This window comes from Carcharhinus amblyrhynchos, chromosome 19 (assembly GCF_965287045.1).
Source record: "Carcharhinus amblyrhynchos chromosome 19, sCarAmb.v2.hapA, whole genome shotgun sequence".
NCBI classification, from domain to species: Eukaryota; Metazoa; Chordata; class Chondrichthyes; order Carcharhiniformes; family Carcharhinidae; genus Carcharhinus; species Carcharhinus amblyrhynchos.
This window is the reverse complement of record NC_137342.1, coordinates 32,763,282-32,787,493: the sequence shown is the minus strand read 5'-3', so window position 1 is coordinate 32,787,493 and position 24,212 is coordinate 32,763,282. Positions and strand designations below refer to the sequence as shown.

The 24,212-nt window shown below is 45.7% G+C and overlaps 2 protein-coding genes across 7 annotated transcripts in view; one reads left to right on the top strand and one right to left on the bottom strand.

The window, feature by feature from the left end:
* The window catches only part of endou2 (endonuclease, polyU-specific 2), a 200,289-nt gene that overhangs the window by 154,114 nt on the left and 21,963 nt on the right, over window positions 1-24,212 (bottom strand). The gene's annotated exons all lie outside the window — the stretch shown is intronic.
* kcp (kielin cysteine rich BMP regulator) overlaps window positions 1-24,212 on the top strand; it is a 196,424-nt gene that overhangs the window by 153,914 nt on the left and 18,298 nt on the right. For 4 of the 6 annotated variants that reach the window (XM_080207535.1, XM_080207532.1, XM_080207531.1 and 1 more), the window contains 11 exons: window positions 3,463-3,553; window positions 5,703-5,785; window positions 10,294-10,467; window positions 12,922-13,101; window positions 15,332-15,596; window positions 15,885-15,967; window positions 16,866-17,033; window positions 17,592-17,685; window positions 21,351-21,524; window positions 22,449-22,531; window positions 23,472-23,592. In XM_080207535.1, the coding sequence (XP_080063661.1) occupies window positions 3,463-3,553; window positions 5,703-5,785; window positions 10,294-10,467; window positions 12,922-13,101; window positions 15,332-15,596; window positions 15,885-15,967; window positions 16,866-17,033; window positions 17,592-17,685; window positions 21,351-21,524; window positions 22,449-22,531; window positions 23,472-23,592 (1,516 nt within the window). The remainder of the gene's footprint in view (window positions 1-3,462; window positions 3,554-5,702; window positions 5,786-10,293; window positions 10,468-12,921; window positions 13,102-15,331; window positions 15,597-15,884; window positions 15,968-16,865; window positions 17,034-17,591; window positions 17,686-21,350; window positions 21,525-22,448; window positions 22,532-23,471; window positions 23,593-24,212) is intronic. The other 2 variants (XM_080207534.1, XM_080207533.1) reach the window with 2 other exon arrangements.

Here is a 24,212-nt window from a genome sequence, read left to right as displayed (position 1 = left end):
TCGGTTCCCTCCTCCAGATCATCTATATAAATGATAAATAGCTGAGGCCCCAGCACCGACCCCTGGGGCACTCCACTAGTCACCAACCGCCAATCCGAATAGCACCCATTGACCCCCACTCTCTGCCTCCTATTTGACAACCAGTCCTCTATCCACGCTAACACCCTACCCCCAACTCCAGAGAGGGTATGAGTGCAAGTTAATGTTGAGGGCATTCCACTAATTAAAGGAGTAGGGGACATGGGAGAGGTTAGTAGCGTTTCTACAAATAGTGTCCAGAAAAAGGCTGGCATAAAGACATTTTACCTGGATGCACAAAGCATTCAAAACAAAGTGAACGAGCTGATGGCACAAATCAGCACAAATGGGTATGATCTAGTGGCCATTACGGAAACATGGTTGCAGGGTGACCAGGACTGGGAACTGAATATCCAGGGGTATCAGACATTTAGGAAGGATAGACAGGAGGAAAAAGGAGGTGGGATAGCTCTGTTAGTAAAGAATAATATCAGGGCGGTAGTAAGGAAGATATAGGGTCCAAAGAGCAAAACGTGGAATCGTTGTGGGTGGAGATAAGGAATAGTAAGGGGAGAAAGTCGCTGGTGGGTGTGGTCTATAGGCCCCCAAATAATAATTTTGAGGTGGGGCGGGCTATAAACAAGCAAATAATTGATGCGTGCAAAAACAGAACGGCAATAATTATGGGGGATTTTAATCTGCATATTGATTGGTTGACTCAAGTCGGAAATGGTGGGCTTGAGGAAGAGTTCTTGGAATGCTGTTGGGATGGTTTCCTTGAACAGTATGTAACGGAACCTATGAGGGAACGAGTTATCTTAGATCTGGTACTGTGTGATGAGGCAGGTAGAATTAGGGATCTTCTTGTGAGGGATCCTCTTGGGACAAGTGATCGCAATATGGTTGAATTTCTGATGCAGATGGAGGGTGAGAAAGTGGGGTCCCAAACCAGTGTCCTCTGCTTGAACAGAGAGGAGTATGATAAGATGAGGGCGGAATTGGCTAGTGTAGATTAGGGGCGCAGATTGATTGGTAGGACAGCTGAGGAACAGTGGAGGATTTTTAAGGAGATCTTTTTCAGTACTCAGAAGAAATATATTCCGATGGTAAAGAAGGACTGAAAGAAAAGGGATAACCAGCTGTGGATATCGAAGGAAATAAAGGAGAGTATTAAATTAAAACCTGATGCGTACAGAGCGGCTAAAAATAGTAGGGAATTAGAAGATTGGGAAAGATTTAAAAAACAACAAAGAATGACTAAGAAAGCGATAAAGAAAGGAAAGATGGAGTATGAAGCTAAACTAGCTCTAAATATAAAAAATGATAGTAAAAGTTTTTACAAATATATAAAGAAGAGACTGGCTAGAGTGAATGTTGGACCTTTGGAGGACAAGAGGGGGAATTTAACAGTGGGTAACGACGAAATGGCTGAGACTTTAAATAAGTTTTTTGTGTCGGTCTTCACGGAGGAGGACACAAATAGCTTACCGAATATTGAAGTTAGAGGATTGGTAGGGGATGAGGTCCTTAATACAGTTACTGTTAGTAGAGAGGTAGTGCTTGGTAGACTAATGGGACTGAAGGTAGACAAGTCCCCGGGACCGGATGGAATGCATCCCAGGGTCCTGAAAGAAATGGCAAAAGTAATAGCAGATGCCTTAGTAATTATTTATCAAAATTTGCTGGACTCTGGAGAAATGCTGGTGGATTGGAAAACAGCTAATGTTATGCCGCTGTTTAAAAAAGGTAGCAGACGAAAGGCAGGGAACTATAGGCCGATTAGCTTAACATCCGTAGTTGGAAAAATGCTAGAATCCATCATCAAAGAAGAAATAGCAGGACACTAGAAAAGAACGGTTTGATCAAGCAGACACAGCACGGATTCATGAAGGGGAAGTCGTATTTAACAAATTTACTGGATTTTTATGAAGATGTGACTAGTGCAGTAGACAGAGGGGAACCGGTGGATATGGTGTTTTTAGATTTCCAGAAGGCGTTCGATAAGGTGCCTCACAAAAGGTTGCTGCAGAAGGTTAGGGTACACGGAGTTGGGGGTAAAGTGTTAGCATGGATTGAGGATTGGTTATCTAACAGGAAGCAGAGAGTTGGAATCAATGGGTGCTTTTCTGGTTGGCAGTTGGTGACTAGTGGAGTGCCGCAGGGATAGATGCTGGGGCCTCAAAACTGTTTACCATATATGTAGACGATCTGGAGGAGGGGGCTCAGTGTAGGGTAACAAAATTTGCTGATGACACAAAGATGAGTGAAAAATCGAATTGCGTGGAGGACGCGGAAAGTCTGCAGAGAGATTTGGATAGGCTGAGTGAGTGGGCGAGGACCTGGCAGATGGAGTATAACGTTAGCAAGTGTGAGGTTATCCACTTTGGTAGAAATAATAATAAGAGGGAATATTATTTAAATTGTGAAAAGCTGCAGCATGCTACTGTGCAGAGGGACCTGAGGGTCCTTGTGCACGAATCGTAAAAACCCAGTCTGCAGGTGCAGCAGGTGATCAAGAAGGCGAATGGAATGTTGGCCTTTTTATCGCAAGGGGGATAGAATATAAAAGCAGGGAGGTCTTGCTGCAACTATACAAGGCACTGGTGAGGCCGCAGCTGGAGTACTGTCGGCAGTTTTGGTCCCCTTATTTGCATAAGGATATATTGACCTTGGAGGGAGTACAGAGAAGGTTCACCAGACTGACGGAGATGAGGGGGTTAGCTTATGAGGAGAGATTAAATAGACTGGGCCTGTACTCGCTGGAGTTTAGAAGGCTGAGGGGGGATCTTATAGAGACTTACAAGTTAATGAAGGGGCTAGATAGGGTAGAGGTAGAGATATTCTTTCCGCTTAGAAAGGAAAACAGAACTAGATGGCACAGCCTCAAAATAAGGGGGGTGGCAGTTTAGAACAGAGTTGAGGAGGAACTTCTTCACTCAGGGGGTGGTGAATCTCTGGAATTCTCTGCGCAATAAAGTGGTGAAGGCTACCTCGTTGAATATATTTAAGTCACGGGTAGATAGGTTTTTGATAGACAAGGGAATTAAGGGTTATGGGGAGAAAGCGGGAGAGTGGAACTGATCCACTTCAGATCAGCCATGACCTTATTGAATGGCGGGGCAGGCTCGAAGGGCTAGATGGCCTACTCCTGCTCCTATTTCTTGTGTTCTTATGTTCTCTCTCCCTCCACGCTATCTTCCCCTCTCTCCACCCTCTCATCCTTCCTCACTCCTCTCTCCCTTCACCCTCCGATCCTCCTCTCTCTCTCTCTCTCTCTCCACCCTCCTATTCTCCTCCCTCTGTTCCTACCTCCCCTTCCATCCACTCTCACCTCACACTCTCCCCATCCTTCCCACTCCTCCTCTAGCCCACCCACTATGCAATGATGTTTGTTTCTGTTTTGTGGAGCCTCTCAGTCTGTTTATGCCATTTGCTGTGTTACAGGTGGGCTCAGTTAATTGTGTGAGGAAGTTGTGTCCCCCAGCTCCCTGTTCTCATCCCATTAGCGGAGCCTGTGACTGTCCCCTGTGTGATGGTGAGTACAAATCTACAGCACAGTCTGACACTCTGTCCTCACTTACTGGGCCCGAATTGTGGGAATGATATCCAGGCATCAGAGGAGAGAACCTGAGTGATAGAAGGAGGAATGAGCTGAGACAGAACATGAAGTGAACAGGAAAGTGGGGAATGAACTGGGATATTGGCGAATAAGCCGGATAGAGTGGGGACTTTTTCCATTCACAGGATGCGAAGCCAGCATTCATTTTGTGTCAGGCCAGAGAATGAATGAGCTGGATGAGCTGGGACAGGATAGGGAATGAATTAGGAAAGCAAGGGATGAGTTGGGATAATGGGTTATGGTGGGGATGTAAGTAGAGTTGAAAATGAAGCTATGGAGACTGCAAATTCTGTTTACACTGGGCAAAGGAGGTTTGAGATGATCATAGCCAAAGATCCAAGAAACTAAAGATGGTAATTATAAAAATGAATGGCCTCTTCCTGTGCTGTAACATTCAACAATAAATAATGTTACGGATAGTACAACAGGAATATATCCACAGCAAACTCAACCAGAACTCAGTAGTAGCAACTCATGTTGGAATCGGAAGGTCCCATTATAGGGACAGTGGAAGCGTGAATATGAAATTGGCTTACGTCAGATAACAGAGAATAGAGTCATAGTCATAGAGGTTTACAGCATGGAAACAGGCCCTTCAGCCCAACTTGTCCATGCCACCCTTTTTTTTAAACCCCTAAGCTAGTCCCAATTGCCCACATTTGGCCCATACCCTTTTGTACCCATCTTACCCATGTAACTGTCTGAATGCTTTTTAAAAGACAAAATTGTACCCACCTCTACTACTACCTTTGGCAGCTTGTTCCAGACACTGAGCACCCTCTGTGTGAAAAAATTGCCCCTCTGGACACTTTTGTATCTCTCCCCTCTCACCTTAAACCTAGGCTCTCTAGTTTTAGACTCTCCTACCTTGGGGAAAAGATATTGACTATCTAGCTGATCTATGCCCCTCGTTATTTTATAAACCTCTATAAGATCATCCCTCAGCCTTCCACGCTCCAGAGAAAAATGTCCCAGTCTATCCAGCCTCTCCTTATAACTCAAACCATCAAGTCTTGGTAGCATCCTGGTGAATCTTTTCTGTACTCTTTCTAGTTTAATAATATCCTTTCTATAATAGGGTGACCAGAACTGTGCACAGTATTCCAAGTACGACCTTACCAATGTCTTGTACAACTTTAGTAAGATGTCCCAACTCCTGTATTCAATGTTCTGACCAATGAAACTAAGCATGCTGAATGCCTTCTTCACCACTCTGTCCACCTGTGACTCCATTTTCAAGGAGCTATGAACCTGTACCGCTAGATCCGTTGGGCCTGTAACTCTTTCCAACACTCTGCCATTAACTGAGTAAGTCCTGCCCTGGTTCAATCTACCAAAATGCACCAGCTTGCATTTATCAAAATTCAATTCCATCTGCCCATTCCGTCAACCCATTGGCCCAATTGATCAAGATCAAGATAGAGTTTAGTACAAATGACGTAACCTTAAAATCAGAGCCAGGTTATTGTGGAAAGACATTATGAAACATTTCTTTACCCAAAGCCAGGCAGAAATGTGGAATTCTCTCCAAGAAAATGCAATAGGTGCTAGCTGAATTAATTATTCTAAATTTGAGATTGCTAGATTGTTGTTGGCCAAGGGTATTGAGGTAATCAAAACCAGGACGAGTAGACGAGTTGGGATATAGATCAGTCATGATGTCATTGAATGGTGGCACAGACTTAAGAGACCGAATGGCCTACTAACATATGGATAGTGCTGTGCAGTGAGCATTGGGGTGTAATTTGATTAGTACATTCATAATCCCTGCTGAAATGTTGTTTGAGGCTAAAAGAAATTGCTGAGGATGATACTGCAAGGTTTACACTTGGTCTCTATTGCCCCTCATCCCCAACACTAACGGTTAATGATCCACTGCCCCTGTGGCTGATGTTCTCTTTTTCTGTTACCACCAATCTCTGCTGCCCTCTGGGGGTCCTGGCTCTGACTACAGCTGTTTTGCCAGACTATGTTCAAGGAGCATTTTCCCATCTGCAAAATGCTGCATGATTCACACAACAGGTGCATGCTGTTTCATTAATTAGCCAACACTATCTTTTTGCAGGTTGTCATTTCCAGGGTGAAGATTATGCAGAAGGAGCCACATTCCCTGCTCCGAAAGGAAAATGTGAAGAATGTCGGTGCCAGGTAAGATGGTGGTGCAAAAGACAAAGCTGCAGAATCATTCTTCGGCAGTAAATTCGGTGTTGCTGGAAGGATATTTGGAGGTGTGTGCCAGTAACAATGTCTGGAAGTGAATATTGATCAACTTTGCATACTGTCAGCCACAACTCAGTGGTATCACTGTCGCCTCTAAATCAGATGGTCATGGGTTCAAGTATTACTTCAGAGATCTCAAAGCACTTAACCTGATTTGATTTGATCACATGTATTAGTGTAAAGTGAAAAGTATAGTTTCTTGTGTGCTATACAAACAAAGCATACCATTCGTAGAGAAGGAAATGAGAGTGCAGAATGTTGTGTTACAGTCACAGCTAGGGCGTACAGAAAAATCAACTTAATGCAAGGTGGGTCTAGTCAAAAGTCTGATGACAGCAGGGTAGAAGCAGTTCTTGAGTCAGTTGGTATGTGACCTCAGACTTTTGTATCTTTTTCCCAATGGAAGAAGGTGGAAGAGAATGGTTGTGCGTGGGGTCCTTATCCAGAGGGACCTCGGGGTGCTTGTGCATGAGTCGCAAAAACCCAGCTTCCAGGTACAGCAGGTAGTCAGGAAGGCGAATGGGATGCTGGCCTTCATAGCGAGGGGGATTGAATATAAAAGTAGGGAGGTCTTGCTGCAGCTGTATAGGGCATTGGTGAGGCCGCAGCTGGAGTACTGTGTGCAGTTTTGGGCGCCGTACTTACGCAAGGATATTTTGGCCTTGGAGGGAGTGCAGAGGAGGTTTACTAGGCTGATACCGGAGTTGAGGGGGTTGAACTATGAGGAGAGGCTGAATAAACTAGGCTTGTACTCGTTGGAGTTTAGAAGAATGAGGGGAGATCTCATTGAGACATATAAGATGATGAATGGGATGGATAGGATAGAGGTGGAGAGACTCTTCCCACTGAAAAAAGACAGTAGGACTAGGGGGCACAGCCTCAAGATAAAGGGGGTGCATTTTAGAACGGAGTTGAGGAGGAACTTCTTCACTCAAAGGGTGGTGAATCTCTGGAATTCTCTACCCGTTGAAGTGGTGGAGGCTGCCTCACTAAATATTTTCAAGAAGCGGGTTGATGGGTTTTTGATAAGAGAGGGGATTAAGGGTTATGGGGAGAGGGCCGGAAAGTGGAACTGAGCCACGACAGATCAGCCATGATCTTATTGAATGGCGGGGCAGGCTCGAAGGGCCAGATGGCCTACTCCTGCTCCTATTTCTTATGTTCTTATGTTCTTATTATGCTGCCTGCTTTGCTGAGGCAGTAGGAAGTGTAGTCAGAGCAATGGATGGGAGGCTGGTTTGCATGATGGATTCACAACGTTTTGTAGTTTCTTGCAGTCTTGGGCAGAGCAGAAGCCATAGCAAGCTGTGATACAACAAGAAAAAATGCTTTTTATGGTGTAGCTGTAAAATTTGGTGAGAGTCGTAGCTGACATGCCAAATTTCCTTAGTCTTCTGAGAAAGTAGAGGCTTTGGTGGGCCTTCTTAACCATAGCATGGGGGGGGAGCCAGAACAGGTTGTTGGTGATTGTTGGTGACAAATTTACTGGAGTTCTATGAGGATGTGTCGAGGGCAATGGATAGAGGACAGCCGGTGGATGTGGTCTTTCTGGATTTTCAGAAGGCGTTTGACAAGGTACCTCACAAGAGGTTATTGCAGAAGGTCAGGGGACATGGAGTTGGGGGTAGGGTGTTAGCGTGGATAGAAGATTGGTTGTCAAATAGGAGACAGAGAGTGGGGGTCAATGGGTGCTATTCGGATTGGCGGTTGGTGACTAGTGGAGTGCCCCAGGGGTCGGTGCTGGGGCCTCAGCTATTTACCATTTATATAGATGATCTGGAGGAGGGAACCGAGTGTAGGGTGTCGAAATTTGCTGATGACACCAAGATTGGGGGAAAGGCAAATTGTGCGGAGGGTGTGGAGAGTCTGCAGAAGGATCTAGATAGGCTGGGCGAATGGGCCAGGAAATGGCAAATGGAATTTAATGTTGGCAAGTGTGAGGTGGTCCACTTTGGTAGGAAGAATGGTAGGAAGGACTATTACTTACATGGCAAAAAACTGCAGCAGGCGACGGTGCAGAGGGACCTCGGGGTCCTTGTGCATGAGTCGCAAAAACCCAGCTTGCAGGTGCAGCAGGTGATCAGGAAGGCGAATGGGATGCTGGCCTTCATAGCGAGGGGGATTGAATATAAAAGTAGGGAGGTCTTGCTGCAGCTGTATAGGGCATTGGTGAGGCCGCAGCTGGAGTACTGTGTGCAGTTTTGGGCGCCGTACTTACGCAAGGATATTTTGGCCTTGGAGGGAGTGCAGAGGAGGTTTACTAGGCTGATACCGGAGTTGAGGGGGTTGAGCTATGAGGAGAGGCTGAATAAACTAGGCTTGTACTCGTTAGAGTTTAGAAGAATGAGGGGAGATCTCATTGAGACGTATAAGATGATGAATGGGATGGATAGGATAGAGGTGGAGAGACTCTTCCCGCTCAAAAAAGACAGTAGGACTAGGGGGCACAGCCTCAAGATAAAGGGGAGGCGGTTTAGAACGGAGTTGAGGAGGAACTTCTTCACTCAAAGGGTCGTGAATCTCTGGAATTCTCTGCCCGTTGAAGTGGTGGAGGCTGCCTCGCTAAATATTTTTAAGAAGCGGGTTGATGGGTTCTTGATAAGAGAGGGGATTAAGGGTTATGGGGAGAGGGCGGGAAAGTGGAACTGAGCCACGACAGATCAGCCATGATCTTATGGAATGGCGGGGCAGGCTCGAAGGGCTAGATGGCCTACTCCTGCTCCTATTTCTTATGTTCTTATGTTCTTATGATTGGACACCTAAAATCCTGAAGCTCTCGACCATTTCTACTTCATCCCCACTGATGTAGAGAGGGGCATGTTCTCACCTATGCTTCATGAAGTTGATGACAATCTCCTTCATTTTGTTGACATTTAGGGAGAGGTTATTGTCGCCTCACCAGTTCACCAGATTCTCTGTCTCATCCCTGTTCTCTGTCTCATCATAATTTGAGATCCAACCCACTATGGTGGTATCGTCAGCAAAATTAAAACTCGAGTTGGAGAGGAATTTGGCCACACAATCATAGGTGTATGAGGAGTATAGTAGGGGGCTGAGAACAATGCCTTGTGGGGCACTGGTGTTGTGGATGATCATAGAGGAGGTGTTGTTGCCTATCCTGACTGATTGTGGAAGTTCAGGATCCAGTCACAGAGGGAGGAGCCAAGGCTCAGGCCACAGAGTTTAGAGATAAGTTTTGCAGGAATAATGGTGTTGAAGGCTGAGCTGTAGTCAATAAATAGGAGTCTGACATAGGTGTCTGGAACTCAAAGTCAGTACCAAGGGAGCACTGCACTGTCTAAGGTGCAGCACCAAGGGAGCACTGCACTATCTGAGGTGCAGCACTAAGGGAGTGCAGCACTGTCTGAGATGCAGTACAGAGGGAGCACAGCACTATCCAAAATGCAGTAGCAAGGGGCACTGCATTGTCTGCATACAGTACTAAGGGGGCACTGCTATGTCAGAAGCACAGGACTGAAAGAGTGCTGCGCTGTCAAGGGCACAGGGCTGAGAGAGTGCTGTGCTTTCAGAGGCATACGACTGAGGGGGTGTTGCACTGTCAGAGGCAGAAGGCTGAGAAGAGTGCTGTGCTGTCAGAGGCAAAGGACTGAGAGTGCTGTGCTATCAGAGGCACAGGGCTGAGAGAGTGCTGTGCTGTCAGAAGCACAGGATTGAGAGAGTGCTGCACTGTCAGAGGCACAAGGCTGAGAGAGTGCTGCATTGTCAAAGGCACAGGACTGAGAGAGTGCTGTGCTGTCAGTCACAGGTCTGAGAGAGTGCTGCGCTGTCAGAGGCACAGGACTGAGAGAGTGCTGCACTGTCAAAAGCAGGGACAGCAAGTGGATGAATGCAATTAGCTGATCCCTCTCCTCACAGGGGAGATAGTGGAGGTGGTGGTGTAGTGGTATCATCGCTGGACTAATAATCTAGAGGCCCAGGCTAATGTTCTGGGTATATGGGTTCAAATCCTACCATGGCAGCTGATGGAATTTAAATTGAATTCGTAAAGTCTGAATTGGAAGTTGAATGGTGACTTGGATACTATCTTTGATTGTTGTAAAAATCCATCCAATTCATTAATATCCTTTAGGGAAGGAAATCTGCTGCCCTTACCTGGTCTGGCCTACATGTGACTCCAGATCCTCAGCAAAGTGATTGATTCTCAACTGCCCTTTGAAATGGTGTGGCAAGCCAGTCATCTCAAGGGCAGTTAGGGATGGGCAACAAGTGCTTGCCAGCGATGCCCACATCCCATAAAAGAACGAATTTATTAAAATAACAGCCAGTGTGTTTTTCTGTTTGTTCCTGTCATTTATCACACTCTGTGCAATGGTGGTTTAGCGATCACCAAGTATAGGGGGTTGTTGTGTTCACAAGTGGGATTATGATAGGTAGGAACTGGAACAATAATATTTAATTTCTTTCTCCTATTTTAGAAGGGACAAGTGATCTGTGACACCAAACGGTGTAGCAAAGTGCTCTGTCCCCACCCGATGATCAATCTCTGTGGCTGCCCACTATGTGACGGATGTCGGTACAAAGAGAGAGATTATAAGAATGGTGAAAGGTTCCCAGACCCAAGTGACAAATGTAACCACTGCACCTGTCAGGTAAGGAAAGGGGTGTTATCAGTATGTGAGTCCAGTTAGTGGGTCCCATCTATCCACAATATGTTTTGTTTGTCCAGTTGGGAGATGAGTAGGAGAATTCTGATCAGCTTCATGTGTGTACTGGGTCAGTCAAACTGCAACAAAATACAGAGTACATTGGAAAACTGGCAACATTTCTTGGGACTGGAGCAATGTTTCCTTTAACTTCTGTTTGCTCTACGTGACTGGCTTACTACACTGCAGAGCCCTTTTGAGAGTGACACATAGCTGCACATCTTAAAGGGAATGTTGCTTGTGGGGTGGCCTGTCTGCCTCCTTCACGGCAGATTCCCAATTGTGCAGCCTAAAGGGAACGGGAGTCATGAGTAGAATAGACTGCGAGGGTCACCGCTTCCCTTCTTCGAAGGACGCTGGTAAACCATTTTGTTTTTACTACAGTCAGTGCTTTTTCTGGTGATTATTTCTGGCACAAACCTATAAGTTACTTTGATGTTCATAACTTGCTCTTGAGATTTGAACTCCAAACTCCTAATGCATTGGGTACATGTAGGTTGTAGATTGAATTAAATCAGACTGTGTAACAGGGATGGGCGGCATGGGGCAGGACTGAAATCACACTTGTCTTTATATTCATGGCTGTCTGCCCAGTCACTTCTCCCTCTACATGTTACTGGTTCCTGCATTTCAGTTATTCAACCCATTTGGGAATGAATAACCTGAACATTCCTGAGATTAAATACAAACCCTAATCTAAAACTTAACAGGTCAGAGGAAAGGGCAGCGAGAAAATTCAGCATAGTTGCTGTGTGAAGCTTTGAACTAAAGATTGAAATCACACAGCAGTACAGGAGAATTGCCCTGAGTGATCTCGGATAAGACTGCACCATTATGTAGAATTTACAACACACAAACAGGCCATTAACTTTCTATTAACTATTTTGGTATTTATGCTCCAAGTCAGCCTCTTCCCATGCCATTTACTTAATCACACTCTATCAATGTTTTATTACTTTCTCCCACATGACCATATCTAGCTTCCCCTTAAAATGCATATTCACCTCAACCACTCCCGGTGTTGGCAAGATCCATATTCAGGGTAAAAAAAATTCTCCCTGAGTTTCCTGTTGGATTTATTCGTGACATCTTATATTTATGCCATCAAGTTTTGGACTGTCCACAAGTGAAAACATGTTCTCTGCATTTATCTTATTATTATAAAACCCTTCATAGTTTTAAAGACCTCTCAAGTCAGCTCTTTTCTAGAGAAAAGAGTCCCAGCTTGTTCTGTCTTAACCAATTAGCATTAGTTCTAAATTTTGGTATCATCATTGTTTATACTTTTCTCCATTACTGCTATATGGAGATCAGAATTGTTCCCAGTATTTCAAGTTTGATATAATCATGATTTGATACAAGTTTAACATAAGCTTTTCTATTCTATTCCTCTGGAAGTGACCTTAAGCTGGTCACCTTGGCCTTTGTACTAATGGTGGGACCTCATATTTGTCTTTCAATAATGTCCTGTAGAAACCCATCCAGAATGTTGCTGCCCCCAGGGATATTTGAATGAAGATGAGTCCTTACGACTTCCTACGTATTCCTCGTCTAGTTTGGAACACTGGGGCAGTGATCTTGGACACCAAGATGAGAGGAAAACCCCAATTCTACTAGAGTTCTATGTGGAAAGTATGCGTAGTATAGAAGCTAGCTGTGACTCTGCCTCTGGTCAACATGCACATGACTTCTATAAGAGGAGAGCAACAGGAGGGAAGAACAGTTCAGTAATGTCCTACTGCCAGAGACTGCTGTAACTACAGTTCACAGATATCAGGCATTGTTAGTCAACCACCCACCCAATGAATCAGGCTGTATATCTAAGTGTAACAATGAACAGCAAGTGGGCCACCTCTGCTGTGAAAGGATTATTTGTCATATTGAATTCAGTATGAAAGGTTGCTCATGGAGTGTGATGTTGATGTAATATTTTAAAAATTAATCTTGTTTGTGGGTGTCAGAGGCTGCAGTGGTTCAAAGAGCAACTATGTGCTGAAGATGCTCCCACAATGTGGTCAGGAAAGGAATTCCAGGATTTTGAGCCAGTGATAGTGATGGTTCCAAGTAGGGATGATATGTGACTTGTAGGGATCCTTGAAGGCAGTGGATTTCCCATGTGTCTGCTGCCCTTGTCTATCTAAGTGGGAAAGATTTGCTGATTTGCTGATTAACAAATAACATTCATAGAACTGCCTGTAGATGAGTTTCTCGAAGACCTCTGCTCTTCACCTGCACTGTTCTAGGTCTATTTTGAGTAGATGAATCGGGCGTTATCAGTAAGCATCTCCTGATCTCAGAATAGTTATTGCTGCTTTTGGTACTTCTGTATTGAACTCCAATCTCCAGCTTCTCATTTTGTATCTTGAGGATTTTAATGGCAGTGCCGGTGCTTTATTCCAGAATGGGAAAGTTACTTGCAAATCTGGGTCCTGCCCGCCTGTCACATGTCAGAATCCAGTGACCCCTCATGGTGAATGCTGCCCGCAGTGTACTGGGGCCTGTAATTACCTGGGACGAGTGTATGAGAGCGGAGCCACATTCAACTCCCCATCCGAGAAGTGTTCAAAGTGCACATGCCTGGTAAGTAACTATATCAGGATGGTCAGAAACAGGAGAAAACCCATCAACCCAACAAACCACCATTCCTACAAAACCACATCTCGATCCATAAAACCCACCCTCAGCCCAACAACCTTCAACCCCACTCACTCCGCTCACCTTCAACTCTACCTGAACAGAATGGCCTGTGGAAGAATGGTGATTGATTGGGTAAAATGCAGAGGAACTGGGGACGAGATCACGTGGGGTGATGAGAGTTCATGAAGGGGTAGGGTATAAATGGACTGGGGAGAATGGCAATGAACATGAGGTAAGAACTTGAGCAGGCTATTCAGCCCTTCATTGAATAAGATCATGGTGGAACATTTCTCACTCTGGCCTCTCAAATTTCTCAATTCCCTTAGCGCCTAAAAGTCTATCAATCTCACCCATGAATATATTTATCAACTGAACAACCACAGCTTATTGGAGTAAAGAATTCCAGAGATTTACAACCCTTTGAGTGAAAACAAATTCTCTTCATCTCAATCCTAAAATTCTTAATTTCTTATTCTGTGATTATGATCCTTGTTCTAAACTTTTCAGCAAGGGTAAAAAAGCCTTTCAGCATCTACCCTGACAAGGCCTCATAAGGATTTTATATGTTTCACTGGGATCCCTCTCATTCTTCTAAACTCAAGTGAATGTAGGCCTAGTAAACTTGTAGTACAGCACAACGGCACTGCAATTAGCAATGCTACCTCACAGCACCTGGGACCCGGGTTCGATTCCCGACTTGGATCACTATCTGTGCCAAGTCTGCGCGTTCTCCCTCTGTCTGCATGGGTTTCCTCCGAGTGCTCCGGCTCCTCCCACAGTCCAAAAGACGTGCTGATTAAGTGCATTGGCCATGCTAAATTCTCCCTCAGTGTACCCGAACAGGTGCCAGAATGTGGCGACTAGGGGATTTTCACAGTAACTTACTTGCAGCGTTAATCTAAGCCTACTTGTAACACTAATAAATAAACTTAATCTGTCCTCATAGGCCAATCCTCTTATCCCAGGAATCAATCTTGTGACAAAACTAAAATATTGTAGATGCCGAAAATCTGAAATAGAAACAGAAAGTGCTGAAATATACAGGTTCAGCATCATCCGTGAGGAGAGAAGCAGAGTTAACTTTTCGAGTTGCTATGACTCTTCACAACTGTCAATTTTACATGTCAATCTAGTGAACCTTTGTTGCACTCTTCTGAGGTGAGTACAGCCTTCCGAGGTATATACCTGGTTTGCTCTCATAGATTCTAATCAGCAAGGCTTCCTTACCCTTAAAGTGAAACCCCTTTACTATGAAGGCTGGTATACTATTTGCCTTCCTATTTGCTTGCTTTAACAGCATGTTAATGTTTTGTGGTTCACTAACAAGGCCACCAAATCCCTTTGAAAGCCAACACTTGCCAGTCTCTCACCTTATTAAAAAATAAATCTGCTTTTAAATTTTCCTGCCTACAGGGGTAATTTCACACTTCTCACAATGTATCCCATCTGCCACATTCATGCCCAATATCTCTGTAACCTCTTAATGTCTTCCTTACAACTTACTTTCCAACCTTACTTTGTGTCACCAGCAAACCTAGGCATTCTCATTTGGTCCTTTCATCTAAGTCATTGATATAAGTTGCAAATAGCTGAAATCCAAGAACTGATCCTTGTGGTAAAGTACATAGGAACTGTGCGAAGCATCAATTGATAAGGAAAAGGTTATAAGAACTGTGCAAGCATGGTGATTGATGGGTAGAGTGTACAGGGCTGAGAGAGGATGGGGATTGAAAAAGTCAAATGATTGACAGTGAAGAGTTTACTGGGGCTATGAGAACCAGGTTTTTTTATTCATTTATGGGATATGGATGTCACTGGCTGGCTAGCATTTATTACCCGTCCCCAGTTGCCCTTGTTCAGAGAGAGGGCAGTAGCGAATCAAACATATTGCTGTGACTTTGGAGTCACGTCTCAGCCAGACCAGGTAAGGACAGTAGACTTCCTTCCCTAAAGGACATTACTGAACCAGATGAGCTTTTCTGACGATCAACAATTCTTAATTCCAGATTTTTTTTTTATTGAAGTCAAATTCCACCATTTGCCGTGGTGGGATTTGAACCCAGGTCCCCAGAACATTAGCTGAGTTTATGGATCAATAGTTTAGTGATAGCAACATTAGACCATCGCCTCCCTGTTTCTGCTTTATTATTCACAATACTGTTGTGCCCCTCAGGCTGAGGTGGTGACCTGCTGGCAGAGGCCATGCTCCAAGAAGTGCACCCACCCAGTCATCAGCACCGCCTGTTGTCCCGAATGCAATCGCTGTTCCTTTGAGGGCCTGGAATACAAAAACCGAGAAACCTTCTTCTCTCCATCTGACCCATGTAAACGCTGCAGCTGCCTCGATGGGAATGTGTTGTGTTTGGAAGTCATATGTCCTCAGGTAACCTGTTCGGAGCCCATTACCAAACCGAAGCAGTGCTGCCCAGAGTGCCCAGGTATGTGCCACCCTTATAGAGGATAGGAAGAAACTGTCTGAGAATTGGGATGTGTTGCACACATGTTTCAGAAGTAAAACAAGGAAAATTGACCAATTTAGCAGTGGGACTCCCTGCTCTATTGCCCTGGTGTTTATCCTTTTACTAAATTATTAGGGTCCTTTTTGTAGGCGTTGGGATCCTTAAATGATGTAAATACGTCCACAGTCCAGCACATGTGTGTAACTCCTTTGTCAATAATGTCTGCGTCATGTTCTAGTCTCTAACTTTCTCTCTGTCCTTCTACAGTCTGTATCCATCACGGCAAACAGTATGCAGGAGGTTCACATTGGGTTTCAGCAGTAAACCCTTGCCACACATGTGTATGTACGGTAAGTAACCAATAAACATCAATCCAAGAGGCTGGTGCTCAGGATTGGCTGTTGATTCACTGGGAGGGGCAGCAGTGAAGCAGCTAAAAAGGAATTTTACAAATCTGCTAAACCTACACTGTTGTTGTGAAGGGTTTTCTACAATAACACAACTTTAATTAATGCTCTCCATGAATAATTTGCACCCACCTCTCAGCCACGTGGGTCCATTATTTGGGCATAGTCATGAGATGGGATACGACAGTGAGAAGAGGAGGTGAGAACCCAGCGAATGTGTGGGATTGTGTTTGTGTGCAGTCGGCACAAGACCTAGACTGTGGTAATCCTTTCTTGTGTTGAGATGATGGGTCAGTACCGATATCATTGTTCACTGTTAATGTATTTCTACACAGTTAAGAAGGGGCAAACAAGACACAGGTGGCACAGTGGTTAGCACTGCTGCATCACAGCGCCAGGGACCCGAGTTCAATTCCGGTCTTGGGTGATTGTCTGGAGGTTGCACATTCCCCACATTTCTGTGTGGGTTTCCTCCGGCTGCTCCAGTTTCCTCCCACAATCCAAAGATGGGGAGGTTAGGTGGATTGGTCATTGTAAATTGCCCCTTGGTATTCAAGGATTTGTAAGTTGGTTGGATTAGCCCTGGTAAATGGGTGGGATTACAGGGATGGGGCAGAGGGGAGGGCCTGGGTAAGATGCTTTTTCGGAAAGTCAGTGCAGACTTGATGGACCAGGTGACCTCCTCCTGCACTGTCGGGATCCTATAGTTCTGTGGAAATTAGAAGGTTGAAACAAGGCTAAAGCCTCTCAATTATTGCTATCATTCTTTGATGACCACATTGATCTCTATCGCCCTGCCTCACTTTCTCAGTCTCTGTTTGTCTCTCTCTCTCATCTACAGCAAGGTGAGGTGACCTGTTTGGAGCCAGAGTGCAAGGTCACATGTCAATATCCTGTTCCGATTCCTGGCCTGTGCTGTCCGGTTTGTCTTGACTGTTACTTTGAAGGGAATATCTATGGGAACAGGGAATCATTCAAACCGGATCCTTGCAGAGACTGCTCATGCAATGTAAGGGCCAGTTTTAGTTCACAATTACTGACTGGGAACTCTACAGACCTTCTACATTAGCCCCACTGTTAGAAGTTCTCCCCTTGCTAGTCACTAAGGGGCCTCTGATATCCTCTTGCCAATTTCTTATCTAAGTGCCTACTTTTCCTTTTATTCCATGAGGTAGAATTGCACTCACAAGTCAATTGTGTGGCACCGTATCCAATGCCTGTTGAAAATCCATATACACCACATCAGCAGTGTTGCTTTTATTAATCTGGATCTATATCTCTAAGCCATTTTCCTGCCATCCTTTCCACTGAGCCAGGACAGGCCTGTGAATGGTCGTAGGAGGCTGATGGAGGCAGTAGTCCTCCAGTAGTGCTAGCAACTGGCCCTTGTAGCAGCATCTTGCCCCTGGCCTAGCTCTTAGCAGTGACCTGCTGGAGAATCTGATCTCAGGCCAGACCTCTACCCAGGAGCCAACAACTCCTTTAAGAACCCACAGCCTCCAGCCCGTCTTTTGCTTGACTGCCAAGTGCTTAATTCACGTTGTGATTTTTAATTGCTGTGTCACAGGATGGCGATGTGCTGTGTTTGCCCATTGAGTGCCCAGTACTTAGCTGTAAGCAACAGGTCACGAAAGCAGGATCTTGCTGTCCACAGTGTCGAGGTAAGAACTCCTTCTCCCTGTGGTTCTCTACCCCCAATTCAGATCAATCCAACACTTGGAGAATTTAATAAAATGGTGAAATTGAGAAAAGAATTTGAGGGGTAAATACAACTGATTATTTTTACTGGTTAGAAGAATCTCAGGGTTCGTACTAGAGGCATGAAGGTGGGGTATGGACTGGTCCACACAAATGGTCATTATAACATGGGATTCATTCCTCCAGTTGGAGCATTTAAAACAATTACAGAAATCCTTGGAAAGGAAAATATTTAAGGATGCCTTTCTCTGATGGGGGATGGGTGACCAGAGACATGTGAAGTATAGGCATCAGGCATGTGGTACATCTCTTGTAGATAAGAACATAAGAAATAGGAGCAGGAGTAGGCCATCTAGCCCTTCGAGCCTGCCCCGCCATTCAATAAGATCATGGCTGATCTGTCGTGGCTCAGTTCCACATTCCCGCCCTCTCCCCATAACCCTTAATCCCCTGTCTTATCAAAAACCCATCAACCCGCGTCTTAAAAATATTTAGCGAGGTAGCCTCCACCACTTCAACGGGCAGAGAATTCCAGAGATTCACCACCCTTTGAGTGAAGAAGTTCCTCCTCAACTAAGTTCTAAACCGCCCCCACTTTATCTTGAGGCTGTGTCCCCTAGTCCTACTATCCATTCTGAGCAGGAAGAGTCTCTCCACCTCTATCCTATCCATCCCAATCATCATCTTATACGTCTCAATGAGATCTCCCCTCATTCTTCTAAACTCTAACCAGTACAAGCCTAGTTTATTCAGCCTCTCCTCATAGCTCAACCCCCTCAACTCTGGCATCAGCCTAGTAAACCTCCTCTGCACTCCCTCCAAGGCCAAAATATCCTTGCGTAAGTACGGCGCCCAAAACTGCACACAGTACTCCAGCTGCGGCCTCACCAATGCCCTATACAGCCGCAGCAAGACCTCCCTACTTTTATATTCAATCCCCCTCGCTATGAAGGCCAGCATCCCATTCGCCTTCCTGACCACCTGCTGCACCTGCAAGCTGGGTTTTTGCGACTCATGCACAAGGACCCCAAGGTCCCTCTGCACCATTGCCTGCTGCAGTTTTTCTCCACGTAAGTAATAATCCTTCCTACCATGATTCCTACCAAAGTGGACCACCTCGCACTTGCCAACATTAAATTCCATTTGCCATTTCCTGGCCCATTCGCCCAGCCTATCTAGATCCTTCTGTAGACTCTCCACACCCTCCGCACAATTTGCCGTTCCACCAATCTTGGTGTCATCAGCAAATTTCGACACCCTACACTCGGTTCCCTCCTCCAGATCATCTATATAAATGGTAAATAGCTGAGGCCCCAGCACCGACCCCTGGGGCACTCCACTAGTCACCATCCGCCAATCCGAATAGCACCCATTGACCCCTACTCTCTGCCTCCTATTTGACAACCAATCCTCTATCCACACTACCACCCTACCCCCAACTCCATGTCCCCTGACCTTCTGCAATAACCTCTTGTGAGGTACCTTGTCAAACGCCTTCTGAAAATCAAGAAAGACCACATCCACCGGCTCTCCTCTATCCAGCGCCCTAGACACAACCTCATAGAACTCCAGTAAATTTGTCAGACACGACTTCCCTTTAACGAAACCGTGCTGCATCTGCTCTATCAAGCAATTCCTTTCAAGATGCCTCGCTATTTCCTCCTTGATGACGGATTCTAACATTTTACCTACAACAGACATTAAACTAACCAGTCTATAATGCCCTGCCTTTTGCCTGGCACCCTTCTTAAACAATGGCGTAACATTAGCTGCTTTCCAATCTTCCGGCACTTCCCGGAATCCAGCGACGTCTGGAAAATAACCACCAAGGCATCCACTATCACCTCCGCCATTTCTTTCAGAACCCTCGGATGCATTCCATCCAGTCCTGGCGACTTGTCCACAATCAGCCCCTCCAGTCTGTCGAGCACCTCCTCTCTAGTAACAGTAATGTCATTAAGACCCTCCAGTCCTACCACCTTTCCATCTCTAACACCCGGCAAATTATTCACGTCCTCCTCCGTGAAGACAGAAGCAAAAAAGTTATTCAGGACCTCAGCCATATCCCCATCCCCTACCACTAAGTCCCCCTTCTCATCCTCTAAGGGACCAACATTCACCCTAGCCAGCCTCTTCCTTTTTATATATTTATAAAAACTCTTGCTATCCTTTTTTATATTAAGCGCTAGCCCAGCTTCATAGTTTCTCCTACCCTTCTTTATCAACTTCTTTGTCAATTTTTGTTGACATTTAAACCTCTCCCAATCCTCTTCTCGCCCACTACTCTTAGCTACTCTAAACGCCTCCGCTTTTAATTTAACACTTTCCTTCACCTCCTTCGTTATCCACGGCTTATTACCTCTCCTCCTACTGTCCTTATTGACCATCGGAATAAATTTCCGCTGAGCACCAAGAAAGATCTCCTTAAAGATCCTCCACTGCTCCTCAGCAGACCTACCTTCCAACGCGCTCCCCCAGTCCACATTCGCCAATTCTTCTCTCATCCTACCGTACTCCCCTCTGTTCAAACAAAGGACGCGCGTCCGGGAACCCACTTTCTCCTTCTCCATCTGCACCAGAAACTCCACCATACAATGATCACTCTCCCCAAGAGGATCCTTCACCGCAAGGTCCCTAATTCTACCCACCTCATTACATAACACCAGATCCAAGATCGCTCGCTCCCTCGTCGGCTCCAACACACACTGTTCCAGGAAACTATCCCGGCAGCATTCCAAGAACTCCTCCTCGAGCCCACTGCGTCCAACATGGATCGACCAATCTATATGTAGATTGAAATCCCCCATAACTACGGCCGTCCCATTCCTGCACGCCGCACTTATTTGTGCGTTAACAGCCCGCCCCACCTCCAGATCATTAATCGGGGGCCTATAGACGACACCCACCAGCGTCTTCCTCCCTTTGCTGTTCCTAATCTCTACCCACAACGATTCCGCTTTCTGGTCCTTGGCTCCAATATCATCCCTTGCTACCACCCTGATGCTATCCTTAATCAGCAGAGCTACGCGCCCCCCTTTTCCCTCCCGCCTATCCTTCCTAAACACTTGATACCCCTGGACATTCAGCTCCCAGTCCCTGTCACCTTGCAGCCACGTCTCTGTAATGGCCACCAGATCATATCCATTTGTGCTGATCTGCGCCACCAGCTCATCCACTTTATTCCGAATGCTTCGTGCATTCAGATAAAGTGCCTTCATCCCAGCCTTCACCTGGACCCTATTTGCCGTAACGCCACCAACCATACTCACGCCCCCTACTCCCTTTATTATTGGGACATCCTCAGCCTCTTCCCTTACCTGTACCCTCTCCTCAACTTTAGACCCCATAATGTCACCTACCCTCACACCCTCCCCCCCGCAATTAGTTTAAAGCCCTGTCTACAGTCCTCTTTACTCTATTCGCCAGCACTCTGGTCCCAGCACGGTTCAGACCAACCCCATCCCGCCCGAACAGGTCCCACCTACCCCAATACTGATGCCAATGCCCCATAAATTCAAACCCATTCCTCCCACACCAATGCTACGGGATTGAATGTACAGGATACAGTTACATTTGAGCATAAATGCTCCTCTTAATGATTACTAACTTCCCTTACTATCCCTATCAGGCTGTATGTACAATGGGAAGGAATACCAGGAAGGAGGGACCTGGTTTGCACCCACAATTCCCTGCATGACATGTATGTGTGTGGATGGAGTCACAACCTGTGCTGAAATTCATTGCATCACTCCATGTGTGAATCAGATCCGTGTATCTGGAGAATGCTGCCCTCTCTGTGCAGGTAAGTTGTGTTAGAGAGGTACCCATTATTGTCCAAGTGAGCCCTGTACCTGGGACACTGCTGGCTGCAGGTGAGCCCTGTACCTGGAATAGTGCTGGCTGTAGGTGAGCTCTGTACCTGGGACACTGCTGGCTGCAGGTGAACCCTGTACCTGGGACACTGCTGGCTGCAGGTGAACCCTGTACCTGGGACACTGCTGGCTGCAGGTGAACCCTGTACCTGGGACACTGCTGGCTGCAGGTGAACCCTGTACCTGGTACACTGCTGACTCCAGGTGAGCTTTGGCTTGATGCCTGGCCTCAGACATTAGGTGCATTTTGGTTCCTGTGAGTCTGCCTAACTCCTGGCAAAGCGTTTACTGCCACATGAAACCATTGAATACTGAATGATTCCATTATTAATCTAAAGTATTGAATTGGATTGCACGTTGTAAAGGATTTGAAAGATAAATTCAATGTGAAAGTGCTCCATCTTAGTTGGTGCTTTAGGCCCACACAAGGAGTAGGAGGGTTCAAGGTTAGCTCCCAGCCTCCTCCAAGTTAGTGGATTGCAGAGCCAGACCCAGAGCTGAGGATGAAGCTGCCTCACCTGAAATCCAAACACCACCATTTGTTAGGGTTAATCCTGTACATATCTGTTAGTGCCAATCCCATACATTATCTGTTAGTGCCAATCCCATACATTATCCATTAGTGACAATCCTGCACAGTATCTCTTAATGCCAATCCCATCCATTGTCTGTTAGTGACAATCCCGCACAGTATGCATTTGTGCCATTCCCATACAGTATTCATCAGTGGCAATCCTGTACATTATCCATTGGTGCCAGTCCTGTCCAGGATCCATTGGTGTCAGTCCCATGCGGGTCCATTGGTGCCAGTGATATATACTAGCCAACATTAATTTTGCTTCCCTGCCTCACAGACTGTATTTACAATAACCGAGTGTATGGCCCAGGCGAGAGTTTCCAGCCTACCGACGACCCCTGTGAGATCTGCACCTGTGAGGTAAGATGTGTCTTGTTACAAAAGTAAACCTGAGTTCATAATCTGAACTTTGAACACCCCTCCCCAAAGATGTAGGATCCAATAGAGTCTGAGACACTCTGTTAGATCACCCAGACCCAGAAATTATCCCTTTCAATAAGTAACAGGTTGAATAAATGCCGATTGGAAAGAGTGAGTGTGACTATTTAGAAATATGATAAAGAGCCAGAGACAATAACAGATCAGGTTGATTAATATTGTAGAGATCTCTGACAGATGGAATGTTCTAGCACCAGGAGGATGTGCTGAACAGTGTCCTGCTGGATTGCAGTCTTCTCAGATTTGGAGTTGGAGACCTGGGATATTACAGAAACTGTGGGGAGGGTGGTCTTTGAGAATGGAGTACAAGTTCCCTGGGAGGGTGGCCTGTGACTGATAGTGGGGTACAGGGACCCTGGGAAGGGTGGCCTGTGATTGAGGAGGAGTGAGGAGCAGAGTGGAGTACAGAGACCTGGGTGGGATGGGGAGGAGGGTGGTGAGAGTTGCATACAGAGGTCCTGGGGAGGATGGTCTGTAATTGAGGGGGAGGCTGCACAGAAGGGAGGGTGCAGTGACCTCAGGGAGGGTAGTCTGTGATTGGGGGGTGGAGGGGTATGGAGACCCCAGGGAAGGGGACAGTCTGTATGATAATCCTGTTGTGTCTGTAGAGAGAAACATGTAAGTAGATACTCAGTAATTTTACTTGCTAGGTCTTGTGGATCAGTGAGTTTCTCCAGAACATTACACCAAACAAATAAATTGGGCGTACTCAGTGTCACCACTGACTGTAACCTGGTAACCGATATAGCTACACAGGGTATTTCTACAACCCTGTTCCTACACCTTTTTGTCGCTGCTTCACTGCCCACTGCTCCAGCCCTCAGAGTGAATTCTACTAACGACAAATCCTCTCTCTCTGCAGGTAATGGGGGATGGAGAACAGCATCTTCGCTGTTATCGGCATCAGTGTCCCAGTCTGGTGGATTGCCCAAGGAATCTAATTCTGGCCCCAACATCAGGTCACTGCTGCCCCAGCTGTGCCCGTGAGTGCCTGCTACACATTTCCTTCAATACCAGAGGAATTGTGTCAAAGGGTCAGATACCCTATTGAATCCAAGTCCAGCACATCCACTGTCTTACCCCATTATAAACTCCTCCATCCCCCCCTCATATCAAACTAATCAGGTACATTGCCAAGACTGTCTCTTCCTAACCTAATGGATGGTTTATGATTTTCCTCTTGACTCTACCATCATTGACCTCCTGCCACAGGTATATATACTACAAGGATTGCAGATATCTCTCAGCTAGACTATCGTTCAATAATTTCACCCAATTATTTGAAAGGTCTTCAATATTCATAGACAAATTTACATTTATATAATCTCCTTTGTCACCTCAAAATATCCCAAAGTATACTACAACCAATGAAGTACTTTAAAAGTGCTGTTACAATATAAGAAACACTGTGGCCAATTTTTGCTCAAGCATAAGTATTGGTACAACACCAGGAGAATCTCCCTGACTCTTCATTAAAATAAAGCAGTACAATCCTTTATATCCAGGTGAGAGCAGACAGACTTCAGTTTAACACCCAAGACTATATCTCTGACAGTGCGGCACTCCTTCAGTAATGCATTGCCGACAGTGCGGCACTCCTTCA